Below are 17,106 nucleotides of genomic sequence, written 5' to 3' on the forward strand. Positions count from 1 at the left end.
CAGATAATAATGATGTCCTTTATATAGTATTTTGAGTGATGACTGATGAGCAACGTGCTGCTGCTTGATTAATTAAATAAAAAAACAAAGACAAAAAAGCATCTTTACAGATGAAACTGACCTGAAACCCTGAACAGGAGTTCTGCTTCTCTGCTCCAGCAGTCCACTGTCTCTCTCTCTCTCTCTCTCTCTCTCTCTCTCTCTCTCTCTCTCTCTCGCATTGATTACTCTGAGTCTGATCCAAACCGTTTGGCGGAGGCGCGGAGAGCGCGCGAGTCATGACTGACACTTCATGACTTATTAGAGATTTAATTATCAAATGGCGGATTCACAAATGATCGCTTTAGTACATTCGGCAGGCAATTATACAATAATGATATTAAATAGCGGGCCAAATCGGCTGCCAGGCCACCGGGAATTGTCCCGGTTCTCCCGGTGTCCAGTCCGCGCCTGATTTCCACAGACACGCAGAATGTGCAAGTCATATATTGCATTTTTGGGGCTCCATATTCACAGACACTAGTCCATGTCATATTTTGGTTCAAGTGTACTGACCTACTTTTGATTTAGTCATCCAAAATGTGGCATATTCCGTCCGCGTTATGCATTCCGTTTTTATGACTGGATTCTACGAACCAGACTGTGTTTCCGCATCCCGGAAATTATTAGGGCGGTATGTCTCAGAATAGTCAGTGCAATTTGGGAAAGAAATCACTTAAATCTGTATGTGGATGTGTGTAAATATTCAAATGTAATCCCCTTTGTAATCGTTAAAAATTTCATAAGTAACTGTAATTTAATTACTCATTTTTTCTTAGTAACTGTAACTAATTACAGTTACAATAATTTTGTAATTAAATTACGTAACGCCGTTACATGTAACTAGTTACTCCCCAACACTGCTTGCCAGTAAAAAGTGACTGACAACAGACGAGGTCATCTAGCCAGGGGTGGCCTTCACTAGTGCAACTCACACAAGCAGACAAATGGAAGAGTGCAGCTGGTGAGCGAGGAGGTGGTGGGCGGATGATGCCTGACGGGAGTACAGGAGGTGGGCTTGTGAGGAGGGTGGTGTTGGGGTGACTGGAACCCGAGCTACGGAAATTGCTGGGCATGTTGGCAAATCCTTCACAGCGCACTCTGTCACAAGAGGACGACAGGGACTGAAAACTTTCACACAGGATTAGCACACTGCAAGTATAGTTACAGTCTGTTGGGTTTATTTTCGCTGCTTTGAAACCATTGTGTCTTGGTCACTAAAATGCTATTAGATGTAATTGAATATTAAAAATATAAATTGTAATATATTTATATTTCATTCTACGTATGTATGTATGCGTTTGCAATATATATATATATATATATATATATATATATATATATATATATATATATATATATATATATCATACATTAACACTAACTGTAAGTATTATGAATGCATATACTAGTATACAAAAATATATATATGTATATATCTTAATAGTGAAAATATTATATAAAATATTATTAATATAATAATAATTATATTTATTCAATTATTTTTTTACTAAATAAATTTCGACTAGTTAAAATTATTAAGCTATTTTATTTTATTATTATATCATTACATTTTCATAATACATTTTATATAAAATTTTACAATATTTACATGTAGGCGTATATGTAAATATATATAATCACTTTTTATATTTAATATTTATAATAGAAAATAAATGAATGTGATTACAGGAGTGTCTAATATGAAAAAATCCATTGAAATACTACTCCTACTCAATCTTCATGTTGGCAGAGATGTAGAATAGATCGTTATTATTGTAACAACAACACAAAGCTATTTTGCCATCAGAAATAATAATTACTCATTTTAACCCTTTTTTTAACTCCCACACAGGGATTATCTCTTTATCTGATGAATGCAAAAGCCAAGGGTGTCAGGTTGCGGCCTGTTTTGCCAGGACTTGCTTTTAGAGCAGAAGCCTGATCTCCTGTCAGGAAGTGCCGCAGGGGGGGACTTTTTGCTCTAACCAGCCCGTACCTGGAAATACCAGCCTGTCCGCATGGAAAGTTGTTTTGCTCACTTAACAACACTGAGTAACACTTTATTTGCAAGAACTTGTAATCTCATTCTAACTCTTTCAACTGAATATAGTTTAAATATTATTGCAAAGGATTAATGAAACATAATTCTTCTTTGAATAAAACCAATAAATTCCACTTATTATTCTTATTTTCAAGTGAAGCAAAGAAAACAGAGAGACATTGATAGGTTTGAATAGACAAAATAGCAATTTATTAATAACTTATCAATTCTTTACATTCGTTACATTGGGGGGAGTGGTTTTGTACAACAGCCTCTCCCCCAACCAGGCCTTTGCTGTGAGGGGCAACAAAACCCTCCTGAAAACCATCACTTTTCTTACAAAAAACTGCATGTCACAGAACTTCCCTGAACAGGAGACACAATACGTTCTCCTAGCTTTGTCAACACAGACCTCAAATCCTTGCACACAAAAACACCAGCATTACTTGCTTCAACTCTCCAACATCCCCAGAAAATGTACAAAAACGAGTAGTATAAAGGCATATAGGTCCTAAATGGGCATGCATCTGAAACCCCGCAGAACAGCATTCGAGGAATGCCTCGTACACATACAAATTCGGACCACCCTTCTGACCGTGCAAGCTCTTGCGGTCAAGTCCGCTAAAAAAAAGTACTGATGAAAAGTAGAAGTTTATGGGAACTGCTCTGAAAGGTTACCGCACAATAACACTCTTATGTACACAACTAAGGCAGGAGAATGACAACTTTGATTGGTGATGGTGGTTAAAAGGCTGAAAAGGCAGAGTTGATCCGTAAAGCAAAAGTGGAAATATATTATACATATACACATTGTAAAAACCTGTTCAAATGTTTGGCATTGAACTGGTCGATAAAGATAATATTGATCGATATTCAGTTTGTTTACATAAACCAAATGGAGAAGAAAAATCTACAGCCGTTCCTTTAAAACAGGTATATTCTAACTACGGCAAGGCTTACCGACATCTTAATATACACATGTATAAATGTTTCAAAAATTTCTCCACGCAAATAAGTTGGAGTACAGTACACTCTACCATCATTACCGAAGGGAAGTCTCGTCCCAAAAACAGGCAAGTCTTCATTGAAGACAAAAAGAGTGCACCTTGAAAATGGCAAGGTGCAAGTGCTAAACAAAACAAATGGAGTATTTGTCGTTGTTCAGTTTCCAGTCAAGTCTCTTTGGCTCGCCAGCCCCAATATATCGGACGTTCTTTCCATTTCCACAGTCTTTCCATGCTTGAATATGTATATATACGGAGATATATATATGTGTATGTATAAAACAAACTACTTTTAAGAGTCTTGGAGATATAGAGTCACATGATCTCTCTCTGTTAAACAGCAGCGTAGAAGCTCTGGGCAACCGCATGCCCCATCAGTGGCTACTCTGGTCGGCCGTCGTCTCAAGCCAACATCAATAACGTCAGGAACCCCTCGACAGGTGTCGAAATAAAGAAACTCACGTTCGATTCACATCAGGGCAGGACCTCACGTGGACTCTAGAGGGTCTAACTGGAAAACGTTGTGATTGGTCGGCGTTGTGAAGTACAACGGCTGGGTTGGAGCCACTACTCGGTTGTCGCACGGGCTCTTGAGTCCCAAAGTGCGCTCAAAGTCCAAAAGTTGGCCCATGAAGTTAAAATTGGGCGAGATGTTGGACTTCTTCATCTTGACTATATCATACGCATCGTTCATGGAAAGGTTGAGCTTCTGCATGAGGTACGCCACCGTTACAGTGACCGAACGGCTGATACCGGCCAGGCAGTGAACGAGAACGCCACACTTCTGTCCGCGGGCCTCATCTGAGGGGGGAAAAAAGACGAAACGGTTAGTTAACTGACTTATGAATATGCAATTGTACATAAGCTGGGTTGTCAGAATTCATTACGGTCCCAGTATTGAAAAAAGGGGCCTCATTCAGTAGGGTTTCTAGTGCATTACTGCAGGCTGAGAGAAAACAACTCGCCCATTTTCTAAGGGAACGTGACGTGGAAATGGGTTATTAAGGTTAATCAAATGATCCTTCCGCTTGCCAGGTTATTCGACAATGGTACCATTTGGGCGTGTAAATGTAGAAGTCATGGCAGCTCCCTGTCAAGGCTAACAGGATGTCAACAGTGCCCTGTAAATGGTCCTCATTGTGTGGCGAAACATTGCTCTGTCCTAGATTACTTTCAATGCTGCTTGCTTCCTTCCTGTTGGGCTCAAATTACTGCCTCCCCCATCCGTCTCCCGTTTCATCATAAGCTTTTGTGTCCCAATTGCACAACCGCGGGATATGTTACTATGCAAACAATAAAAAATGGTGCCATCCGTTTGGATTCATAACATTGAAAGGACCCAGTAGGTTTAATCAAAACTGGGACTGAATGAAAAGCAAATTAAAGCAACAATAATTGTGTTTGCTTACCAATAAAGCTGATGGCTTCTGGGAAAAACTGTGAGAGATTCTGGCTCCAGTGATCGGAGATGGGAATCTGCTTGTACTTGAACTCCCCGGCGTTCTCGAACATGTTAGGAAGATTAGGGGTCACGTTCAAGATGTATTTGATGCCAAACTCCTCCAGGATATCCAGGTTTGTGGAGTCCTTCGCGCAGCCCAGATACAGATGCGGCAGGATCTCCACGGGGAACGAGGGCTGGGGGTTGGAAAGTGGGCTGCCGTCTGAGTCGGTGGCGCTGCTTGGATCTCGGTCGATGTCCGACTCGATGTCTGAGGAGTCAGAGCTGATCCGGAGCCCTCCGAGACCCAAGACCTGGGAGGTCGGTGAACTGCTGCCGGAGGAACCGTCGAGGTTCGTCTCACACATTGTGGGAAATTCAGCTTGAAATTTGCTGAAGCCACCTGTGAAGTTCAAGTTAGAAATACATTTAAAATTCATGCCTTAAAGCTAACCACATTTTTTTTATTTATTTTAATTACAAATAATGCCTAGCATATTTTTTGTTACACAAATATCCATTCATTAGATAATAGTGCTCTTTGTTTACTATTAACTACTTGATTATTTACATTCCAGTTCCAGTTCGAAATACACTAGATTATGTATTTAGTGTACACCAGTGTGAATTCCTATTGTTACTAGTCATGTTTTTAGTATGACTAGTACTAGGCCTATTTTTAATTCTACTATAAAGATGGTATTCAAATGAAGTCAAAATGCAACTGTAACCTGTAAAACACAAATGAATAGAATATTGGATATTTGCTTGTATAACATAACTAGTTTCTAATAAACTATCACTAGTGACGTACATTTTAGTTGGAACTCTGAAAACAATCTGCAAATGTAAAATGTGTTACTAATTAGGCTACTTGTAAACCAATTAAAAATAATTTCTAGTAACATTTTTAGTTGCAGTAAACCACAAACATGCAGCATGTAAAATCACAAAATGCAAGTAAACGTACCCTCAAGATAGAACGCTTTGTAGCCCTCGTCCTTCATTCTCCTCAGCAGTAAACCCAACACGGAGCCGCCGTCGATGTTCTCGTTCCACTCGCAGCTGTACTCGTCGTAAAGCACGATAGTGTCCGTCTTGCACCTCCGCGCGAACCTCTCCCTGTCTTCCCCGTTGGAAAGCAGAGATTTGATGGGCAGGTTGCCCTTCTTGAGTCGCCGGAGCATGAGGCTCGGGATGGCCACGTTAATGGCCGTTTCGACGTGCGACGATTCGTAGAGCTCTTGCGCTCTGCAGTCCATAACGAGCAAACAGTCCCTGCGCGTCTCCAGCTGCTCTTTCAGCCACTCTACAGTCTTGCTTACGGCCATGACCGAGTCGAACTGCACGGGTTTGAACTTATCAAGCATTAGTGAAATACGGTACGGTACCGTGAGACCTTAAACTGCGGAAAAGAAGTGCTGCAATATGCCGTGGACGTCTCAGGCCTGGAGCATTGAGATTCTCAAGTCCAAGTCTCTTCTGCGCCGTCGAGATGATTAAAATCCTCGGGTTTTGCTTCGAGAGTCAAGCGCAGACTCGCTCTACTTCCAGCCCATTCATGCAATTGCGTGCATTTATCAATGACTCACACTAGCCAGTGAGTGCGCGAGCCACTGACGTTGTCGTCTCGTTATATAACCTCACTTTTCTCGCCGTCGATTTTCACACGAATCGATCTATATACCCAGTCGAATATCGAACGAAGACGTGTAGCGAAAGCAAAACGCGTCGTAGCTTTATTTACTTTCAAGATTTATTACGGAGAAAGCAACACTGCGCTCTAGTCGTAGATGCGCTCTCTGTCACCGCGAGCTCGTGAATGGATACAAGCGCGAGGCGTTTCAATGGATACATTATGTCGGCCAGCCAATCAGGAGGGGCAGAGCAAGCGTCACCGTGGAAACGGGGCCGGATGAAAAAGACTATGTTGATGAATTGTTAATAAGTTTGTCATTCACAAAAACGGAAAGGAATTTCCGCTCCGGATCAGAGGAGTGCAAACAAACAGTAGAGAGGCGCTGCGCGGGAAGGAAGGAGGAGTGCGAGTGTATTTGGTGAGGGGTCAATATACCTCATGCTCAGGTTACACACTTGAACTCCGTTTAGCCGAATTTCAGTGTTGTTCCCGCTGCTGTTTGTAGCTCGGAGTGTCGAGTCTAGCAACGTTACGTACGTCCAAGAAGGTACAACATTCTATTTAATAATTTTGCAAGTATAATGAGAACGTTAATTTTCAATTTTCAAACATTCTAAAAACAAATAGAGCCTACACACTGTCCAACTAAATACATCATAAAGACCACATTACATACTGGAAAAATGTCTATTCCTAACTTCAAGAGAACTTTACCAGAACGTTAACCAAAGTCACCATATTTCGTTGGCTAAATCTTCTATATGCGTTTTAAATTAAGTCATGCTTATATACACACTGTAAATCATTTACGTTTCATATTACATTATTGGAATGATCGCCAAAATAAGATCGACATATATAGGCTACTAGTTTCACAAACTAAACAAATACAAATAGGATGAATTTAGGTAAACAGCTTAAATATGAAATAAAATAAACATGCAACAAAACATTCAAAAAAGTTTAGGTATGAAAAATGACAGCTGTGCCAGACAAAACCCCAGGCTTAATATAAAATAATTAATTCATTAATTGAACCCCTAATAACTTAATAAAAAGTAGGCTAACGGTTCTTGTTTATTTTCCTTCAAGTTATTAACAATATGAAACAATTATGATTAGATCAGGTATTCTCCGTTGATCGATCGCTCAATCCGAATCAATGAATGCGCGCTAAACGATCGGCCAATAAACACATAAACAGAGCCATAAAAATAGTTTAACAGCAGACGCGAATTGTGAGTCTCTCATCGCCTCCAGTCATTTCCGACACGGAAGCTCGTGTCATCTTGTGTGTCGAGATAACGTGTGCAAGCTTTAAAATATCATTCACAAATCCTTCAACAGCTGCACCGAATTCCTGCACCTACATTAAACCATATGTCTTTGATATGCCATTAACCACAATTGTATAATTGCTATCGGTTTCAGCAGAACGAGGTTAATTTCAATTTCATACTGATAAACTGAAGTCCAGTGTTCGTTTAAAAGGTCAGGGCAGGTCTCTGGTGCTCAGAAAAGCAGAAGCTCGAAAATGTTATTCGGCGTTTTCAATTTGCATAAAGAGTTTAGACAAACGAAGAATAACATAATTTTGCTCAATCGTGTTTACAGGCATGGACTATGATGTTGCTATTAATGAACCTCTGTAATTAAAACAATAATATGCTACTAATGAAATATGGGTTGAGAATGACTGTAGCAGGGCAGATTAGGGTGAGCTGATTAACATGTTGTCAGACATCCTGTCTCCTGTGTCATCTGGCAGTGACTTGCTCTTTAATTGTCCATCAAGACTCTCTGTCATCATTCACATGCACAGCGGTCACATGGGCCAAAGGTGTGTTCAGTTTCACCCCACTTAACATATGAAACACCACACAGTACCTAGATAATGGCCATTATCCTGTAGCTTGTGGAGATCCTTCTGGGAAGGCTGCATCTAGATGAGCTTGTCTTTAGAGACATGTTCCCTTGATTTTCCACAGTCTGACAATTTATAAACCACAGATTTTCATTTATCTTAAAAAAAAAAAAAAAAAAAAAAAAATATATATATATATATATATATATATATATATATATATATATATATATATATATATATATATATATAATATTAATATATAATATTAGAATTACATTGCACTTATCAAGTATTAATAATAATAATACCCATAGCATACAAATAATAAAATGGCTGCATACAAAAATATAATGAAATCTATTTTGTAAAAAAAAAAAAATTAAGTGGTAGACTGCATCATATAATATTAAATATGGATTATATTTTAACACAATTTTAAAAAAAATCACATAAATGTAACAAAATAAATATAATAATGTAATATTTTTTTTAATAACATTATAAAGACAAAGATAAATTAAGGAATATTTTACCACATATAGTTTATTAATTTGATTTTAAAAATTACATAAATGAAATATATGAAATAAAATAAATACAATAACCATAATCAAAATATTTTCATTGATCAGCAAAATGGATTCTACATATATATATTGCAACTGAATATTTTGTAGTAAAATGGAAGAGGCTGGTTTTATCAAAACGTAAAGGTATGCCTCAGAATGTTTCAGAAATTAATCCAAAATATATATTTTTTTCAATCATGTTTGTATGGAATGTCTGAAGTACTGATAGAATAAAACTCATATGAACACTTTAGAAAATTTTCGATAAATTATTAGCTTTGCCACCTCATTGTAATACATCAATCTGTCGAGTTTGTCACCAATAAATTGTGCCTTTCAAAGCAATTTTTATTAGAGTAATTTATGTAAAACCAACAAGTAATAGTTGCTGAGATGCAAAAAAAAAAGAGTTAAAGTCTTAACTTTCCTTTAAACAGACACATGCAGTTCATCCGGATCTGGTAACAGGCCTGCAAACTGATAACAGCTCAGTTCTTCCTGCTATTATCACAGTGCGATGATATCTCATGTGTCTGAAGCAAACAGCAGAAAATAGCTCTGTGGTGGTATAGGAAAATTCAAAAGTCCTGATCTTTGCAGATATTTTCATTTAGCCAAATGCACGTCACAGACCATTTGCAGTTGTGCATGAATTTCATTGTTAGTATCCAAATACATTCAAATACATTGTAATATTTTTAGGATTGCGTGTATATAAGTTCGGGGGAGAGAAAGGACAGTTCTTTGACCCCTTTCCTCAGTTCCTGGGTGGGACTGGATGTTTTGTAAGTTTCTGCCGCTCACCAGGCTCACTAGTCAGTGAAGTTTAGACAATGCCGGCTCCGCTATCTGCGGCTCCATCGGGCCAGGTCTCTGTTCTGCATCAGGGTCTCTGCTGACCCCCCATCATCCCTGACAGCAGCTCATGGGATGAAAGGTCAATCTGATTGTGTTGTGAATCACCAGGGTTTCTCTTTTCTTAAGCTAACTGCTGCCCTCACCTCCCCCTTCACCTGTGATACAGCGCAGCTTCCTGCTCCTGTGATGTTTACTTCCTCTCTCACTGTTGACTTACTATTGGAGATCTTTGTGTGCTGCTTTCTGCTGGGGGGTTGGTGCACATTCACAAACAGCAGAACAGCTCATAACGTGTGTAAATAAAGCTGTTTGAGAGGTTGAAAGCAGGTGACAAAAGTCATTAAAGTGATTATTCAAATATGAAACAATGAAACAATGGCTGAGTAGAAGTGGCAGTTCTCAGCAGAAATACATTTATATGCATTATATATAGTCTAATACAAAACTAGATTAGACCAGCTATTATATAATTGCTCCATATACAACATATAAGGACTACTAACAATATGCAAGATACAAATAAAGATATTTTGATATTAATGAATTAGCTCTCAATTGGATCAAGATATTTATGTAAATAGAGAACCACCATTTGAAGACATTTAGATTCAAAATATTGAATACAGTAAATATGTGGTTTAAAAAAAAGTCATAATTTTCATGCACATTCTTTAAAATGTATTTATTTCTTCTAAGAAATAATTTTTTTTTAATCAAGGACACATTGAATTGATCAAAAATGACTAAAAAGGATATTTGTAATGTTTCATACTGTTTTTAAGGGTGATAATGTTTTTAAGCAGCGAAGCAGCATATTAAAATGAAGACTGAGGTAATGATGGTGAAAAATCAGATTTGCATCAAAGAAATAAGTAACATTTATAAATATATTCAAATAATTATTTAAAAATGTAACAATATTTCACAGTACTATACCGGTTTTACAAAAATTTTGATCAGATAGTTGCAAATAAACTTCTTTCCAGCATTAAAAAACCTACTGACCCGATGCTAGTGCACCAAAACAACAATAAAAATCCCATGAAAACCATCACAATATTGCCTAATTTAATTCAATTTCCTTTAATTTTCTTTATTCTTGTGAATGAATCATCCTACACCTATGTGAGGCACCTCTTAATGCATCAACGTCTAATCATTTTAGCAGTCCGTCTATTTGAATAAGACTTGTTTGTGCTCTTAGTAGGACAATACATGGGTTTGCCTTAGGCTAAGAGGAGGGACACATTAAAGGACACTCCTGGGAATCTAATAGAGGTTTCAAGGCTGTACTGGTTTAGTGGATCAAAACAGGAAGCAGAGCCATGAGGGTCCCTCTAGAGAACCGCAGTAAACAAACAGCCCCGGTGGGCCCTCCAACATCAGCCATACAAACAGGAAGTGCTGGTGAGAAAGTGTTCATATGAAACTGAGATCCAGTGTTTTGAAGTCAACAACAAGCTATTAAGTCACTGGGCAGCCTTTAACTCTGACTGATTTGCCTTCCAGTACATTATTCATATGATTTCATGCATACGTATGGACAGTCATGGGAATGTAAAGATGTCCAGGACACATTATCGATCAGGATATATTCATCTATAAAACCATTATCACCCCACAGGCGTGTTGTCGGACCTCCCTGGAACACAAAAGCCCATTGTGATGGTTAATTTTCACCAGTGTTTTCAACAATTGTCACTTCTCATTAACACCCTTCAAGCTCCTGAACTCTGAAATTTCACTTTTAAAAAATGGCAGTGTTTCTTCAACTAAAGGCACTGACCATGTGAACTTTCACACACAAGCAACACAATTTTATTTAGTTTTAGTAAGTTTTGTCTGACAACAATATCCAACAACATTTATAATATTTATTTGATTTAAAATACAGGAAAAATATATAACAGTTCATGTTTTTATGATTCAAATAAAATGTACATACATTAAGATTAAAAGTCTTAGTCTGGGTTATTAAAACAGTAGAATTTATAAATAAATGGAAGGGGAAAAGTACACAAAAATTGCTGGGTTAAAAATGGACAAACCCAGCGATTGGGTGTTTTGACTGAGTTTTATTGAACTCAATTATACATTTCTAACCAAATTGGCTGGAAATTAACATTTATTAATGAGTTGAACAAATAACAATTTAATTATATATAAATATATATATATTTTTTTTTTAATTGCTTAATAAATTTCTCACTTTTGAGGATTTGTTTCACCTAGCGCTGGGTTGTTTTTAACCCAGAAAGTTTTAGAGTGTAAGTTTTAATTAAAACTTTTTCCAAGTTTTAATGCAACCTTAATGTAACAAAAAGAAAAAGGTGGAATCTGTTAGTTTTAATAAAAACAAACCCTGGGAAGTCAAAGTGCCTAAAGTTGAAGAAACACCCATAAAAACATTCTCTCCAGTCATCCCTCCCTCCGAAGTGAGAGAGAATGTTCTTATTTCAACACATTCTTGATAAATGAATCGGAGCAGTCGTGAGCTGTTGAGAAAGACCCTTCTGCAAGCCGTCATTCCAGGCCCAGCTGTTTTCCTCAACCCCTTTAACAGAGGTCCTGCAGATCCTGAAATATGACAGGAATTTGTAAACAGAGGCAGACAGGAGGCCCCGGGGTATCCTGGGTAATAGCAGAGAGAGGGGAGGGTAATTGAAGTAGAGCAGGATGAAGGTTATTATGTGTTTGTATGGCAACTGAAGAGCTGATGGCGTGTAATTACAGTGCTGGCTGAGAGGGGAACACTTATATCCTCTTGCAAGTCCCAACAGCGACCCACTGGTCTGTGCTGAGACGTAATGGAAAGGAAAAATGCAGAGTAATAGTGGAATGTGTTTATTCTGTCCTTTAACTTTCAGTATATTTGCACCTCAGCGCTTTGTTCTCTTGCATGAATTCTGTATGCTATAATGACTGCAAATGTTTTATATAAAAATCCAGTACTATTAAAAATATGGTACCCGACCAAGACTTGCACGAGCCAAGCAACTGCTATTGAGATATATGGAAAGGCTACAGATGGGCTTTCTACGCATATTGTAGACCCCATTGTTTGTGTATATATATATATATATATATATATATATATAAATAAGAAATAATATAACTTTTAATTTGCGAACGTTTTCATATATATATATATATATATATATATATATATATATGTGTGTGTGTATGTGTGTGTGTTGCAATTTTTATCTGCGTATTTGAGCTTCACTACTTTTGCCAAAATATGAAAAAAAAAAAAAAAATTTTACTCTAGTGTGAAGTCGCACAAATCGCCATCGCTTTCTCTCACACACACGCAGAGACCGAGAGAGTGAGTGAGTGAATTGACTCGCTACATTTAAACAATATTTTGTTGTATTTTCCTGTCAAAATAACGGCGTTCCTATGGAAGTCTTTAGCTTTTAAGAACAGCCGGGTTTTCCGGTGGGTGGTGTTAATGTGCAAATGGCAATCCCTTTGGTTGGGGCTCACCTATTATCATCCCGGTTTTGATTTCAGCAAATCAGTTCAAGCGAACGCATACAACCTGATTAATATTCATGAATCCAGCAGCTCATTAATCCTTAGTAATCCTAAATATGTTTTATAGTTCTTATTAGAATTCGTATCATTATTATCCTATCAGTATTTTTGATATTTTTTTTCCCATTTTTTTTTTGTCAGAAACATTGAATGACAGAAAAAACTACAAAAACAACAACTAATATGCATTCAAACATGGTTATCAAATTTACTTCTAATTACTTAAATTATATTAAATAATACTTGATTATTATAAAGCTTGACTGACTGATGTTAAAAGTGTATTTTAAAAAACTGCACCATTTTACAAATTATATATATATATAAATATATGTGTATATATATATATATATATATATGTATATATATATATATATATATATATAATGTATATATATTTATATAATGTATATATATATATATATATGTATATATATATATATATATAAATCAGTCTGGCCAGTAAACTAAAGTATTTACTAGCCAATGGTGATTCAATTGCCAAGGTGTCTGTAGAGGGTTGCAACCTAACCAATAGTCATTATTAGGGCCTGAGCACAAAAATGACACAAACTGAAATGTTCTTTATGATGAGAGGAACGTTCCCCTCAAATTTTAATGAAGATAAAAGCAACTTTGTCCGAACCATGGCATGCATTTTTCTTGAGGTTTCGAGACTGACCTAGTTTCCATTGTAACTTGTAACAAAGAATTTCCCAGTGTGGTTCAATAAAGTAGTTCTGAGTCTGATTCTGATATTTAAACAGACAGTGTTTTTAATGCTAAAGGTTTTTTTTTTCAGTTTTTTTTTATTTTTTATTAATCTTCTACATCCATGCACCACTTTTATTATGCAATAAGAAGCTACTTTTTAATGTCTTTATCTTAATACATGGTTTTATTTAAAAAAGGAACTTTACACAACCTTATCAGAGCTAATGATAATGATTATGTAGCCTTGATTTGGGTGTGTAGAGTGGTTTTACATTTAAAAGGGTTGTAAATCTAGTTCAAGTAAATATTAGCATGCCAGAGTCAACTTTTATCAGGTTATTTAAAATGTGGCTAGTAAAAATGCTGGTAGGAAGGTAGGAAACAAAAAAGTTCTTTATAAATAAGGTTCTTTATAAATAAAATGAGGAATAAAACAAATAATGTAATAAATAATTACACTAAAATTATATATAATAGCATTTATAATATAAATAATAAAGTGTACATTTTATGTTATTTTGGGTGGTATTTGTTCTTAGTTCATGTAAAATGGATGTTATAAATCTGAATTCTTGCTGTTTAATTTGTTGAAACAGTGTCAAAATGAGTCTCAGCTCTCAGCGAGGGTTCTCTCACATCTGTGACGAGAATTACACAAAAGTGGCAGGATTCATATTCAGCCTCGCTTCACAAAGACATAAAAGCTGCTTGGAAAGCATCTCACAAGACCGGACCACCCACCAAGGCTGAGTGTTCGTCCAGCACATGCCCATTTTTAGCCAGGTAAGTTAGACCCAAAGCATTGCGTCAGCCCTCGAAGAGTTTCAACAGTTCCCCAAGCAAAACGCCAGACTTATTCTGGATAGAGCCGCTGGAGACGGTCGATAGGCTGGGAGCTGGAGTGCTACGCCACCCCACTAGCATATTCACAGCATCTCTTTTATTCCTCTTTGAGGGGAGTCTCGCACAAAGGTCACGCTATACGAAAAGGATCCAAAAAGCAGTCCTGCTACATAATAATATCTGAGGTACTTTACTCCGGGACCACCCACAAGGTTATGGGCAGTTTCGGCGCCTCAATTGGAACATTGTTTCACCCAATTTGGAGAAAATCTGATATTTTGTTTAGCCCGATCAAGACAGCCTGAAACAATTACTCAAGTGGCATTTGAACTTTCGCATGGGCAATTGAGACAAATGATCAGAAAACCTTAAGGGGCCGCAGTCCTGTTTGGTTTAGAAAGTAGAAAAGCACATCAAGGATTAATGCAAACAGAGAGGGTGGCACTCATTGTGTTTGCGGACTGGCACACTGGTCTGCCCATATTTAATGCCCAGACTTAACAAGTCCAGAACCTAAATACAAGAGTGTTGAATCTTTCAGTTGAGTTTAAACTTGTCCCATCCCAAACTATTACTCACTTTTTAGATTAAATTGGTTATTATTTGGACGTTTGCAGTAAGAGAAGCATAATGTATCCTTACAAAAATAACAGTTCCTTAATGCAGTTAATGGTTCCACGAAGAACCTTTGTATGTATGGAATCTTCATGTTCTTTTAGTGGAAAATTAACTAAGAACCTTTTGAAACTATAAAGAACCTTTTGTGTAATGTAAAGTTTCCATGGATGTTAAAGGTTCAATCATGGAACCATAGATGTGAATGAAATGTGTAGGTGTACAGCACTCACTCGAGAGCTTCTGGATGCTAGCAGACAGTCAGCGCTCTTGAGGGAAAACAGAAGCTGCGATAATTAAAGAGGCTGAGGTCAGATGAGCCCCCACCAGCTGCGGATGTCCGTGCCGCTCGTCAAAATCACTGTCAGCATGCGAATGTGTTAAAGCTGTCATGGTCTAGCGGATGTAGGTTTAACAAGAGGAAAAGAGCAGATGCAACTGAATCATTTCCACCTTCTCATTTTCACAATCTGCAAAAGTGTGCGAAAGGAAAAGGGGTGAGATATTGCAGGTTGTCTTTGTATTTTCACTTCAGCAAATCTAGCAGGAAACACAACTCACACATTCTTTGCTTCTTATACATGATCCAAAAAAAAAAAAAAAAAGATTGGTGGATTACCATGATAACATTTGCTTAATAATATACAGTAGGCCTATAACGTAACTAGCATAATGCTAACTCCCAAAACAGAAACATTACACAACATTAAGCATAAGATCCTCAACATCAACCCAGCAGTTTAATAATCTTAAACTAACTCAACTGACTATCTTGAGTTTAATAGCTTAGCTAGCAATATCACATTTAGCATATATATATATATTTCTTTGTTTACCAACCCTAAGGCTTCTTAACATGCTAGGATTTGGACAGCAATATGTAGCATAATCGAACTACCATAATGTTAACTAAAGTTATATATGAAGTCCCAATTTATTCATGTAGCTGTTGTTGAACAATTACATTATTTCCTTAATTAATTACTTGAGCAGGAAACAATTGTAGATGCATAAACAGTGGTGATTTAACTTAGCATATTTAACAGTAGCTCAGTTTGGCATGACACAGCAGCACCACACATGACAAATCAACCACAAAAGCTATTTTAAAGAGCTCAACCATATGAACAGACATAAAAACATCCTTCCAGTTGATCTCACAGTGAGATGACGGTGGCGAGACAGGCCTGAGACAAAGAGCATGCTGCCCACCTCGGCGTGACGTACTCTTGCCAGCTTGTTGGATGAAGGTTTGCGTCCAAACACGGTCATCCCATCATCCAGGCGGGCTGCCAGGATGGTCTCGTGCGCAACAGCATCTTAAGAGATTAGGAAATGCTTCTTAACCTGCTTAACACAAAACTACTTTTGGCACAAACACAAGCTCACCTGACCAAATGTGACAGCCACTTCCACAACAAATCACTGCAGGCAAACACTAGTGAAAACACAAACTAGAAAGCTTATGGAAAACACAAAAATCACTAACGAGATATCCTTAATACCCATATTGATTCTCTTACATAAAAACCAGATTAAAAGGAGTCTCACACTTTTCAGATTTAAGATTTCAGAGTTTACTTAATATGTGCTGTCAACAACAATGCTATGAAAGCTAGTTAACTACCTAAGGGGAAATATCTATGTATCCATCATACAATATATAATTTAATATGACATAAAAACAATAAAGTTGACAAATACATTCACACCGAACTAGCTACTAAACTAATAACAATGTAGCCAGGCTGCTAGTCGCTAATGTAGCTAAACAAAGCTAATTCGCAATAAACTAGCTACTGAACTATATATTAAAAAAAAATTAACCAAGCTGCTACTCGCTAGTGTAGCTAAACAAAGCTAATTCACAAACTATGTCCTGAACTATAAAAAAAAAAAACTGCACCCAAGCTGCTAGTCCCTAACGTAGCTA

At 37.1% G+C, this 17,106-nt stretch overlaps 1 protein-coding gene across 1 annotated transcript; it reads right to left on the minus strand.

Annotated features, from left to right (window-relative positions):
* Positions 1-2,266: 2,266 nt before the first annotated feature.
* LOC132125461 (dual specificity protein phosphatase 6-like) lies at positions 2,267-6,364 on the minus strand. The gene is made up of 3 exons (XM_059536901.1): positions 5,499-6,364; positions 4,497-4,931; positions 2,267-3,888 (listed from the first exon to the last, which is right to left on the minus strand). The coding sequence occupies exons 1-3, from the start codon at positions 5,896-5,898 to the stop codon at positions 3,575-3,577; spliced, it is 1,149 nt and encodes a 382-aa protein (XP_059392884.1). The 5' UTR covers positions 5,899-6,364; the 3' UTR covers positions 2,267-3,574.
* Between the last annotated feature and the right edge of the window lie 10,742 nt (positions 6,365-17,106).

The sequence above is a fragment of the Carassius carassius genome, chromosome 43, assembly GCF_963082965.1.
Source record: "Carassius carassius chromosome 43, fCarCar2.1, whole genome shotgun sequence".
In the NCBI taxonomy this organism is placed as follows: domain Eukaryota; kingdom Metazoa; phylum Chordata; class Actinopteri; order Cypriniformes; family Cyprinidae; genus Carassius; species Carassius carassius.

Excerpts from the sequence above, each read along its gene's own strand:
- LOC132125461 (XM_059536901.1), bottom strand. The coding sequence starts at position 5,898 with ATGCTTGATAAGTTCAAACCCGTGCAGTTCGACTCGGTCATGGCCGTA. Across the intron at positions 4,932-5,498 it reads CAAAGCGTTCTATCTTGAGG|GTGGCTTCAGCAAATTTCAA; the intron begins GTACGTTTACTT and ends TGAACTTCACAG. Across the intron at positions 3,889-4,496 it reads AGAAGCCATCAGCTTTATTG|ATGAGGCCCGCGGACAGAAG; the intron begins GTAAGCAAACAC and ends TTCCCCCCTCAG.